At 57.5% G+C, this 12,569-nt stretch overlaps 1 protein-coding gene across 3 annotated transcripts in view; it reads right to left on the reverse strand.

Moving 5' to 3' along the window:
• Nucleotides 1–12,569, reverse strand: part of LOC147086686 (caspase-14-like) — a 44,053-nt gene that overhangs the window by 14,951 nt on the left and 16,533 nt on the right. The window contains exon 6 of one of the 3 annotated variants that reach the window (XM_085978833.1): nt 11,032–11,503. The exons of the other annotated variants lie outside the window; for them this stretch is intronic. Coding sequence (XP_085834959.1) covers nt 11,361–11,503 — 143 coding nt within the window. The 3' untranslated portion in view covers nt 11,032–11,360. Of the gene's footprint in view, nt 1–11,031; nt 11,504–12,569 lie in introns of those variants that run through there. 3 annotated transcript variants of the gene reach the window in all.

Below are 12,569 nucleotides of genomic sequence, written 5' to 3' on the forward strand. Positions count from 1 at the left end.
TGGTACGCTGACTTGAGGTCGATGGTGGAGAACACCCGGTATTGGGCGATTTGGTTCACCATTTCTGATATGCGGGGTAGCGGGTAGGCGTCTAGTAGGGTGTACCTGTTGATCGTTTGACTATAGTCGATCACCATCCGTTTCTTCTCGCTACCCCTTACCACTACCACTTGGGCGCGCCACGGGCTGTTGCTGTGTTCAATAATGCGCTCTTTCAGGAGCCTGTCTACCTCGGTCGCGATAAACCGCCTGTCCTCCCAGCTGTACCTCCTGCTTTTGGTCGCTATTGGCGGGCAGTTAGGGGTAAGGTTCGCGAATAGCGAAGGCGGCTTTACCTTCAGGGTAGCCAGACCGCACACTGTGAGGGGCGGCTGGGACCCACCGTACTTGAGCGTGATGCTTTGGTGGTTGCACTGGAAATCCAAACCCAAGATCACGCTCGCACATAGATTCTTCATGATTAATACTTTAAAATTATCATACACAGTTCCGTTAATGCACAATTGTACCGTGCAGTAACCCAGAATGGTCGATGTCTGGGTTTTATCGGCCATAGAGATGGTACCCTGAGCAGGGACCACCTTTAGGGAGAGTTGTTGTGCCAGTTCAGGGTGGATAAAACTCTCCGTGCTTCCACTGTCAATTAAGCATTTAACCCGGCACCCGTTTACCTCGATGTCCACCATTGATTTGGATAGCGGATGCGGCCTGGTCTGGTCCACTGTGACCGATGCCACTGTAGGGCCCTGATCGAGACAAGATGGCGTCCACGCTGTCTGCTCATAAGATGGCGGACCCCACGAGGTCGGGCAAGATGGCGTCCAAGATGGCCGCTCCCACGGCGCACACGCGGCGGTGGCGGGTTTTCCGGCGGTTGGTTTTCCGGCGGGGTTCCCTCTGCACACCTTCCCAAAGTGCCCCTTCTTACCGCACTTAAAGCAGGTGGTGCCTTTCGCCGGGCACAGGTTTCTGGTGTGCTTTGGCTGCCCGCAGAAGTAGCAGTTGGGTCCTTGACGCGTCGCGGCTGTCGTAGGGCTTCTGGGGGGAGAGCTGGGCCCCGCCGGTGTCGGGCTGCCGGGCGGGGAAGATGCCTTCCAAGATGGCGGCGCCCTCGGCGCACACGTGGCGGCGTGGGCGGCGCGGGCTGAAGAGTAGGCGTCCGAGTTTCTCTGGGCCATCTCCAGGGACCGCGCGGTGTCCGCAGCCTGTTTCAGGTCCAACCCCGTTTTTTCCAGCAGTCTTTGCCGGATGTGAGTGGAGCTGAGGCCTGTGATAAAGGCATCGCGAACAAGCTCGTCGGTGTACACTGCGGCTTTTACATCTCGGCACTTACAGTCCTTGCCAAGCTTTTTCAGGATGCTTAGGAACTCCTCCACCGATTCCCCAGGTCGCTGTGCGCGAGTAGCGAGTAGATGCCTAGCATACACCTCATTCGTAGGCTGCTGGTAATGCGCCTTTAAGGTGTTGCAGGCGGCCAGGTACGTATCGGCGTCTTGGATGAGGGGGTAAACCCGGTGGCTTACCCAATTCCGTAGCATTCCGAGTCTCATCTTCGCAGTGTCCGTAGCGTCTTTGACGGCTGCGGAATTGTCCAGGAAGAATTCCATACAGTCAAACCAGTGTCCGAAGCGTGCTGATGTGTCCGGAGCATGTTGATCCAAATCCAAACGTTCGGGTTTCAGGAGTTGATCCATAGTGTTGAAAATTGAGTTAATAAAATTGATGTGCCTCAATTATTCCGAGACTCGAAGTTAGCAGAACAAAAGTAAGGCTTTTATTAACTCAGAACATAACACGTAAAATAGAGAGATGTCTACCTTCAGGAGGCTGATGCCGGACTGAAGTTAGATTACAAAGGAGCCAGGTATGGGCGGAGCCCTGCACACAACCAGTTCCAGCACATTCCAATGCATAATACATGAGGACTGGGGGAAGGGAAAAGACACAGAAAGCAGGCAGTTAGAAGACACAGAAAACAGGCAGTGATGAATGGAATATATTTCATCACAGGCGCTCCCTCAGTACCGCCCCTCCGACAGTGCGGCGCTCCCTCAGTACCGCCCCTCCGACAGTGCGGCGCTCCCTCAGTACCGCCCCTCCGACAGTGCGGCGCTCCCTCAGTACCGCCCCTCCGACAGTGCGGCGCTCCCTCAGTACCGCCCCTCCGACAGTGCGGCGCTCCCTCAGTACCGCCCCTCCGACAGTGCGGCGCTCCCTCAGTACCGCCCCTCCGACAGTGCGGCCCTCCCTCAGTACCGCCCCTCCGACAGTGCGGCGCTCCCTCAGTACCGCCCCTCCGACAGTGCGGCGCTCGCTCAGTACCTCCCCTCCGACAGTGCGGCGCTCCCTCAGTACTGCCCCTCCGACAGTGCGGCGCTCCCTCAGTACTGCCCCTCCGACAGTGCGGCGCTGATGTGCCTCAATTATTCCGAGACTCGAAGTTAGCAGAACAAAAGTAAGGCTTTTATTAACTCAGAACATAACACGTAAAATAGAGAGATGTCTACCTTCAGGAGGCTGATGCCGGACTGAAGTTAGATTACAAAGGAGCCAGGTATGGGCGGAGCCCTGCACACAACCAGTTCCAGCACATTCCAATGCATAATACATGAGGACTGGGGGAAGGGAAAAGACACAGAAAGCAGGCAGTTAGAAGACACAGAAAACAGGCAGTGATGAATGGAATATATTTCATCACATTCACCCCTTCTATAGATTTAGTCTGTTCGGGGGTTTGATAGTCCTCTGCGACCGACGTGGCTGTTGTGGTGCCGCGGGTGTCGGCTGAGTGTCCCCGGTAGCCTCCTGGGTCTCTGCCGGGGGTGCCGCCGGGGTTGTTGAAGGGGTAGTTGGTGGGGGTGCCGTTGGTCGATGTTCTTCCGGGGGTGATGAAAGAATAGTGGGTGGGTAAGGGTTGCTGTGATCGTCGTCGCTGCTATTGCCGTGGTTGTTGTTGATGCCGGCTGGGGCGACGTCTTTTATGGACACGGTGTCCTCCCTTCCGTCGGCGTGCCGGACATATGCGTATTGGGGGTTGGCGTGGAGTAGGTGTACTGGCTCCACGAGAGGGTCCGTCTTGTGGCCCCTCACATGCCTTCGCACGAGTACCGGACCTGGGGTGGAGAGCCATGACGGCATGGATACGCCCGAGGTGGATTTCCGGGGAAAGACAAACATTCGTTCATGAGGCGTGGTATTAGTGGCCGTACACAATAGCGACCGTATCGAATGGAGCACATCCGAGAGGACTTCCTGCCAGCGGGAGATAGGGAGGCCCTTGGTCCTTAGAGCTAGAGTGACTGCTTTCCACACTGTCCCGTTCTCTCGCTCCACCTGGCCGTTACCCCGGGGGTTGTAGCTGGTGGTACGGCTCGTGGCGATCCCCTTGGACAGCATGTACTGGCGTAGCTCTTCACTCATGAAGGACGCCCCCCTATCCGTGTGGATATAGCTCGGCATACCGAACAGGCAGAACAGGCTGTTGAGGCATTTAATGACCGTGGCGCTGGTCATGTCTGGGCAGGGGAAGGCGAATGGGAAACGGGAGTATTCGTCCACAATGTTCAGGAAGTAAACATTGCGGTCGACGGACGGGAGGGGGCCCTTGAAATCTAAGCTGAGCCGCTCGAAGGGCCGTGTAGCTTTGATTAAGTGGGCTCTATCTGGGCGGTAGAACCGAGGCTTGCACTCAGCGCAAGTGCGGCAGTTCCTGGTCAGAGACCGAACTTCCTCAATCGAGTAGGGTAAGTTACGGGACTTTATGAAGTGGAACAGCCGCGTGACCCCTGGGTGGCAGAGGTCGTTGTGGAGGGTCTGTAGCCGATCCTCGGTGGCGCTGGCACACATCCCTCGTGAGAGGGCGTCAGGGGATTCGTTAAGGGCCCCTGGCCGGTAAATGATGTCGTACTCGAAAGTGGAGAGCTCGATCCGCCACCTAAGAATCTTATCATTTTTAATCTTCCCCCTCTGTTTATTGTTGAACATAAACGCTACCGATCGCTGGTCGGTAAGTAGGGTGAAGCGTTTGCCGGCTAGGTAGTGGCGCCAGTGGCGCACTGCCTCCACGATGGCTTGGGCCTCCTTTTCCACGGAGGAGTGTCTGATCTCGGGGCCTTGGAGGGTCCTCGAGAAGAAAGCTACGGGCCGCCCCGCCTGGTTGAGGGTGGCCGCCAAGGCGAAGTCGGACGCATCACTTTCCACTTGAAATGGAGTGTTCTCGTCCACTGCCTGTAGCGTGGCCCGCTCAATATCCTGCTTAATGCTTTTGAAGGCGGCGTGGGCCTCAGCAGAGAGCGGAAAAGAGGATGCTTTCAAGAGGGGGCGGGCTTTGTCGGAGTAGTTGGGGACCCATTGGGAATAGTAAGAAAATAACCCCAGGCACCTTTTCAGGGCTTTGGGAGTGTTGGGCAGGGGCAGCTCCCGTAGGGGGCGCAATCGGTCGGGGTCTGGTCCGATTTCCCCATTCTCCACCACGCTGCCCAGTATGCAGAGGCGCGTGGTGTTGAAAACGCACTTGTCCTCGTTATAGGTGAGGTTGAGTTTTTGTGCGGTTTTCAGGAACCTCTCGAGGTTCGAGTCGTGATCCTGCTGGTTGTGACCGCAGATGGTGACGTTGTCGAGGTAGGGGAAGGTTGCCTGCAAGTGGTGGTCATCGACCATGCGATCCATCTCCCTCTGAAAGACCGAGACCCCGTTCGTCACCCCAAAGGGGACTCTGAGGAATTGGTAGAGGCGTCCGTTCGCCTCGAAGGCGGTGTACGGGCGGTCCTCTGGTCTGATAGGGAGCTGGTGGTACGCTGACTTGAGGTCGATGGTGGAGAACACCCGGTATTGGGCGATTTGGTTCACCATTTCTGATATGCGGGGTAGCGGGTAGGCGTCTAGTAGGGTGTACCTGTTGATCGTTTGACTATAGTCGATCACCATCCGTTTCTTCTCGCTACCCCTTACCACTACCACTTGGGCGCGCCACGGGCTGTTGCTGTGTTCAATAATGCGCTCTTTCAGGAGCCTGTCTACCTCGGTCGCGATAAACCGCCTGTCCTCCCAGCTGTACCTCCTGCTTTTGGTCGCTATTGGCGGGCAGTTAGGGGTAAGGTTCGCGAATAGCGAAGGCGGCTTTACCTTCAGGGTAGCCAGACCGCACACTGTGAGGGGCGGCTGGGACCCACCGTACTTGAGCGTGATGCTTTGGTGGTTGCACTGGAAATCCAAACCCAAGATCACGCTCGCACATAGATTCTTCATGATTAATACTTTAAAATTATCATACACAGTTCCGTTAATGCACAATTGTACCGTGCAGTAACCCAGAATGGTCGATGTCTGGGTTTTATCGGCCATAGAGATGGTACCCTGAGCAGGGACCACCTTTAGGGAGAGTTGTTGTGCCAGTTCAGGGTGGATAAAACTCTCCGTGCTTCCACTGTCAATTAAGCATTTAACCCGGCACCCGTTTACCTCGATGTCCACCATTGATTTGGATAGCGGATGCGGCCTGGTCTGGTCCACTGTGACCGATGCCACTGTAGGGCCCTGATCGAGACAAGATGGCGTCCACGCTGTCTGCTCATAAGATGGCGGACCCCACGAGGTCGGGCAAGATGGCGTCCAAGATGGCCGCTCCCACGGCGCACACGCGGCGGTGGCGGGTTTTCCGGCGGTTGGTTTTCCGGCGGGGTTCCCTCTGCACACCTTCCCAAAGTGCCCCTTCTTACCGCACTTAAAGCAGGTGGTGCCTTTCGCCGGGCACAGGTTTCTGGTGTGCTTTGGCTGCCCGCAGAAGTAGCAGTTGGGTCCTTGACGCGTCGCGGCTGTCGTAGGGCTTCTGGGGGGAGAGCTGGGCCCCGCCGGTGTCGGGCTGCCGGGCGGGGAAGATGCCTTCCAAGATGGCGGCGCCCTCGGCGCACACGTGGCGGCGTGGGCGGCGCGGGCTGAAGAGTAGGCGTCCGAGTTTCTCTGGGCCATCTCCAGGGACCGCGCGGTGTCCGCAGCCTGTTTCAGGTCCAACCCCGTTTTTTCCAGCAGTCTTTGCCGGATGTGAGTGGAGCTGAGGCCTGTGATAAAGGCATCGCGAACAAGCTCGTCGGTGTACACTGCGGCTTTTACATCTCGGCACTTACAGTCCTTGCCAAGCTTTTTCAGGATGCTTAGGAACTCCTCCACCGATTCCCCAGGTCGCTGTGCGCGAGTAGCGAGTAGATGCCTAGCATACACCTCATTCGTAGGCTGCTGGTAATGCGCCTTTAAGGTGTTGCAGGCGGCCAGGTACGTATCGGCGTCTTGGATGAGGGGGTAAACCCGGTGGCTTACCCAATTCCGTAGCATTCCGAGTCTCATCTTCGCAGTGTCCGTAGCGTCTTTGACGGCTGCGGAATTGTCCAGGAAGAATTCCATACAGTCAAACCAGTGTCCGAAGCGTGCTGATGTGTCCGGAGCATGTTGATCCAAATCCAAACGTTCGGGTTTCAGGAGTTGATCCATAGTGTTGAAAATTGAGTTAATAAAATTGATGTGCCTCAATTATTCCGAGACTCGAAGTTAGCAGAACAAAAGTAAGGCTTTTATTAACTCAGAACATAACACGTAAAATAGAGAGATGTCTACCTTCAGGAGGCTGATGCCGGACTGAAGTTAGATTACAAAGGAGCCAGGTATGGGCGGAGCCCTGCACACAACCAGTTCCAGCACATTCCAATGCATAATACATGAGGACTGGGGGAAGGGAAAAGACACAGAAAGCAGGCAGTTAGAAGACACAGAAAACAGGCAGTGATGAATGGAATATATTTCATCACAGGCGCTCCCTCAGTACCGCCCCTCCGACAGTGCGGCGCTCCCTCAGTACCGCCCCTCCGACAGTGCGGCGCTCCCTCAGTACCGCCCCTCCGACAGTGCGGCGCTCCCTCAGTACCGCCCCTCCGACAGTGCGGCGCTCCCTCAGTACCGCCCCTCCGACAGTGCGGCGCTCCCTCAGTACCGCCCCTCCGACAGTGCGGCGCTCCCTCAGTACCGCCCCTCCGACAGTGCGGCCCTCCCTCAGTACCGCCCCTCCGACAGTGCGGCGCTCCCTCAGTACCGCCCCTCCGACAGTGCGGCGCTCGCTCAGTACCTCCCCTCCGACAGTGCGGCGCTCCCTCAGTACTGCCCCTCCGACAGTGCGGCGCTCCCTCAGTACTGCCCCTCCGACAGTGCGGCGCTGATGTGCCTCAATTATTCCGAGACTCGAAGTTAGCAGAACAAAAGTAAGGCTTTTATTAACTCAGAACATAACACGTAAAATAGAGAGATGTCTACCTTCAGGAGGCTGATGCCGGACTGAAGTTAGATTACAAAGGAGCCAGGTATGGGCGGAGCCCTGCACACAACCAGTTCCAGCACATTCCAATGCATAATACATGAGGACTGGGGGAAGGGAAAAGACACAGAAAGCAGGCAGTTAGAAGACACAGAAAACAGGCAGTGATGAATGGAATATATTTCATCACATTCACCCCTTCTATAGATTTAGTCTGTTCGGGGGTTTGATAGTCCTCTGCGACCGACGTGGCTGTTGTGGTGCCGCGGGTGTCGGCTGAGTGTCCCCGGTAGCCTCCTGGGTCTCTGCCGGGGGTGCCGCCGGGGTTGTTGAAGGGGTAGTTGGTGGGGGTGCCGTTGGTCGATGTTCTTCCGGGGGTGATGAAAGAATAGTGGGTGGGTAAGGGTTGCTGTGATCGTCGTCGCTGCTATTGCCGTGGTTGTTGTTGATGCCGGCTGGGGCGACGTCTTTTATGGACACGGTGTCCTCCCTTCCGTCGGCGTGCCGGACATATGCGTATTGGGGGTTGGCGTGGAGTAGGTGTACTGGCTCCACGAGAGGGTCCGTCTTGTGGCCCCTCACATGCCTTCGCACGAGTACCGGACCTGGGGTGGAGAGCCATGACGGCATGGATACGCCCGAGGTGGATTTCCGGGGAAAGACAAACATTCGTTCATGAGGCGTGGTATTAGTGGCCGTACACAATAGCGACCGTATCGAATGGAGCACATCCGAGAGGACTTCCTGCCAGCGGGAGATAGGGAGGCCCTTGGTCCTTAGAGCTAGAGTGACTGCTTTCCACACTGTCCCGTTCTCTCGCTCCACCTGGCCGTTACCCCGGGGGTTGTAGCTGGTGGTACGGCTCGTGGCGATCCCCTTGGACAGCATGTACTGGCGTAGCTCTTCACTCATGAAGGACGCCCCCCTATCCGTGTGGATATAGCTCGGCATACCGAACAGGCAGAACAGGCTGTTGAGGCATTTAATGACCGTGGCGCTGGTCATGTCTGGGCAGGGGAAGGCGAATGGGAAACGGGAGTATTCGTCCACAATGTTCAGGAAGTAAACATTGCGGTCGACGGACGGGAGGGGGCCCTTGAAATCTAAGCTGAGCCGCTCGAAGGGCCGTGTAGCTTTGATTAAGTGGGCTCTATCTGGGCGGTAGAACCGAGGCTTGCACTCAGCGCAAGTGCGGCAGTTCCTGGTCAGAGACCGAACTTCCTCAATCGAGTAGGGTAAGTTACGGGACTTTATGAAGTGGAACAGCCGCGTGACCCCTGGGTGGCAGAGGTCGTTGTGGAGGGTCTGTAGCCGATCCTCGGTGGCGCTGGCACACATCCCTCGTGAGAGGGCGTCAGGGGATTCGTTAAGGGCCCCTGGCCGGTAAATGATGTCGTACTCGAAAGTGGAGAGCTCGATCCGCCACCTAAGAATCTTATCATTTTTAATCTTCCCCCTCTGTTTATTGTTGAACATAAACGCTACCGATCGCTGGTCGGTAAGTAGGGTGAAGCGTTTGCCGGCTAGGTAGTGGCGCCAGTGGCGCACTGCCTCCACGATGGCTTGGGCCTCCTTTTCCACGGAGGAGTGTCTGATCTCGGGGCCTTGGAGGGTCCTCGAGAAGAAAGCTACGGGCCGCCCCGCCTGGTTGAGGGTGGCCGCCAAGGCGAAGTCGGACGCATCACTTTCCACTTGAAATGGAGTGTTCTCGTCCACTGCCTGTAGCGTGGCCCGCTCAATATCCTGCTTAATGCTTTTGAAGGCGGCGTGGGCCTCAGCAGAGAGCGGAAAAGAGGATGCTTTCAAGAGGGGGCGGGCTTTGTCGGAGTAGTTGGGGACCCATTGGGAATAGTAAGAAAATAACCCCAGGCACCTTTTCAGGGCTTTGGGAGTGTTGGGCAGGGGCAGCTCCCGTAGGGGGCGCAATCGGTCGGGGTCTGGTCCGATTTCCCCATTCTCCACCACGCTGCCCAGTATGCAGAGGCGCGTGGTGTTGAAAACGCACTTGTCCTCGTTATAGGTGAGGTTGAGTTTTTGTGCGGTTTTCAGGAACCTCTCGAGGTTCGAGTCGTGATCCTGCTGGTTGTGACCGCAGATGGTGACGTTGTCGAGGTAGGGGAAGGTTGCCTGCAAGTGGTGGTCATCGACCATGCGATCCATCTCCCTCTGAAAGACCGAGACCCCGTTCGTCACCCCAAAGGGGACTCTGAGGAATTGGTAGAGGCGTCCGTTCGCCTCGAAGGCGGTGTACGGGCGGTCCTCTGGTCTGATAGGGAGCTGGTGGTACGCTGACTTGAGGTCGATGGTGGAGAACACCCGGTATTGGGCGATTTGGTTCACCATTTCTGATATGCGGGGTAGCGGGTAGGCGTCTAGTAGGGTGTACCTGTTGATCGTTTGACTATAGTCGATCACCATCCGTTTCTTCTCGCTACCCCTTACCACTACCACTTGGGCGCGCCACGGGCTGTTGCTGTGTTCAATAATGCGCTCTTTCAGGAGCCTGTCTACCTCGGTCGCGATAAACCGCCTGTCCTCCCAGCTGTACCTCCTGCTTTTGGTCGCTATTGGCGGGCAGTTAGGGGTAAGGTTCGCGAATAGCGAAGGCGGCTTTACCTTCAGGGTAGCCAGACCGCACACTGTGAGGGGCGGCTGGGACCCACCGTACTTGAGCGTGATGCTTTGGTGGTTGCACTGGAAATCCAAACCCAAGATCACGCTCGCACATAGATTCTTCATGATTAATACTTTAAAATTATCATACACAGTTCCGTTAATGCACAATTGTACCGTGCAGTAACCCAGAATGGTCGATGTCTGGGTTTTATCGGCCATAGAGATGGTACCCTGAGCAGGGACCACCTTTAGGGAGAGTTGTTGTGCCAGTTCAGGGTGGATAAAACTCTCCGTGCTTCCACTGTCAATTAAGCATTTAACCCGGCACCCGTTTACCTCGATGTCCACCATTGATTTGGATAGCGGATGCGGCCTGGTCTGGTCCACTGTGACCGATGCCACTGTAGGGCCCTGATCGAGACAAGATGGCGTCCACGCTGTCTGCTCATAAGATGGCGGACCCCACGAGGTCGGGCAAGATGGCGTCCAAGATGGCCGCTCCCACGGCGCACACGCGGCGGTGGCGGGTTTTCCGGCGGTTGGTTTTCCGGCGGGGTTCCCTCTGCACACCTTCCCAAAGTGCCCCTTCTTACCGCACTTAAAGCAGGTGGTGCCTTTCGCCGGGCACAGGTTTCTGGTGTGCTTTGGCTGCCCGCAGAAGTAGCAGTTGGGTCCTTGACGCGTCGCGGCTGTCGTAGGGCTTCTGGGGGGAGAGCTGGGCCCCGCCGGTGTCGGGCTGCCGGGCGGGGAAGATGCCTTCCAAGATGGCGGCGCCCTCGGCGCACACGTGGCGGCGTGGGCGGCGCGGGCTGAAGAGTAGGCGTCCGAGTTTCTCTGGGCCATCTCCAGGGACCGCGCGGTGTCCGCAGCCTGTTTCAGGTCCAACCCCGTTTTTTCCAGCAGTCTTTGCCGGATGTGAGTGGAGCTGAGGCCTGTGATAAAGGCATCGCGAACAAGCTCGTCGGTGTACACTGCGGCTTTTACATCTCGGCACTTACAGTCCTTGCCAAGCTTTTTCAGGATGCTTAGGAACTCCTCCACCGATTCCCCAGGTCGCTGTGCGCGAGTAGCGAGTAGATGCCTAGCATACACCTCATTCGTAGGCTGCTGGTAATGCGCCTTTAAGGTGTTGCAGGCGGCCAGGTACGTATCGGCGTCTTGGATGAGGGGGTAAACCCGGTGGCTTACCCAATTCCGTAGCATTCCGAGTCTCATCTTCGCAGTGTCCGTAGCGTCTTTGACGGCTGCGGAATTGTCCAGGAAGAATTCCATACAGTCAAACCAGTGTCCGAAGCGTGCTGATGTGTCCGGAGCATGTTGATCCAAATCCAAACGTTCGGGTTTCAGGAGTTGATCCATAGTGTTGAAAATTGAGTTAATAAAATTGATGTGCCTCAATTATTCCGAGACTCGAAGTTAGCAGAACAAAAGTAAGGCTTTTATTAACTCAGAACATAACACGTAAAATAGAGAGATGTCTACCTTCAGGAGGCTGATGCCGGACTGAAGTTAGATTACAAAGGAGCCAGGTATGGGCGGAGCCCTGCACACAACCAGTTCCAGCACATTCCAATGCATAATACATGAGGACTGGGGGAAGGGAAAAGACACAGAAAGCAGGCAGTTAGAAGACACAGAAAACAGGCAGTGATGAATGGAATATATTTCATCACAGGCGCTCCCTCAGTACCGCCCCTCCGACAGTGCGGCGCTCCCTCAGTACCGCCCCTCCGACAGTGCGGCGCTCCCTCAGTACCGCCCCACCGACAGTGCGGCGCTCCCTCAGTACCGCCCCTCCGACAGTGCGGCGCTCCCTCAGTACTGCCCCTCCGACAGTGCGGCGCTCCCTCAGTACCGCCCCTCCGACAGTGCGGCGCTCCCTCAGTACCGCCCCTCCGACAGTGCGGCGCTCCCTCAGTACCGCCCCCCCGACAGTGTGGCGCCCCCTCAGTACCGCCCCTCCGACAGTGCGGCGCCCCCTCAGTACCGCCCCTCCGACAGTGTGGCGCTCCCTCAGTACCGCCCCTCCGACAGTGCGGCGCCCCCTCAGTACCGCCCCTCCGACAGTGCGGCGCTCCCTCAGTACCGCCCCTCCGACAGTGCGGCGCTCCCTCAGTACCGCCCCTCCGACAGTGCGGCGCTCCCTCAGTACCGCCCCTCCGACAGTGCGGCGCTCCCTCAGTACCGCCCCTCCGACAGTGCGGCGCTCCCTCAGTACCGCCCCTCCGACAGTGCGGCGCTCCCTCAGTACCGCCCCTCCGACAGTGCGGCGCTCCCTCAGTACCGCCCCTCCGACAGTGCGGCCCTCCCTCAGTACCGCCCCTCCGACAGTGCGGCGCTCCCTCAGTACCGCCCCTCCGACAGTGCGGCGCTCCCTCAGTACCGTCCCTCCGACAGTGCGGCGCTCCCTCAGTACCGCCCCTCCGACAGTGCGGCGCTCCCTCAGTACCGCCCCTCCGACAGTGCGGCGCTCCCTCAGCACTGCCCCTCCGACAGTGCGGCGCTCCCTCAGCACTGCCCCTCCGACAGTGCGGCGCTCCCTCAGTACCGCCCCTCCGACAGTGCGGTGCTCCCTCAGTACCGCCCCTCCGACGCTCCCTCAGTACCGCCCCTCCGACAGTGCGGCGCTCCCTCAGTACCGCCCCTCCGACAGTGT

This window comes from Somniosus microcephalus, unplaced genomic scaffold (assembly GCF_052327205.1).
Source record: "Somniosus microcephalus isolate GS21.2 unplaced genomic scaffold, FLI_Smic_1.0 unresolved_chr7, whole genome shotgun sequence".
NCBI lineage: Eukaryota > Metazoa > Chordata > Chondrichthyes > Squaliformes > Somniosidae > Somniosus > Somniosus microcephalus.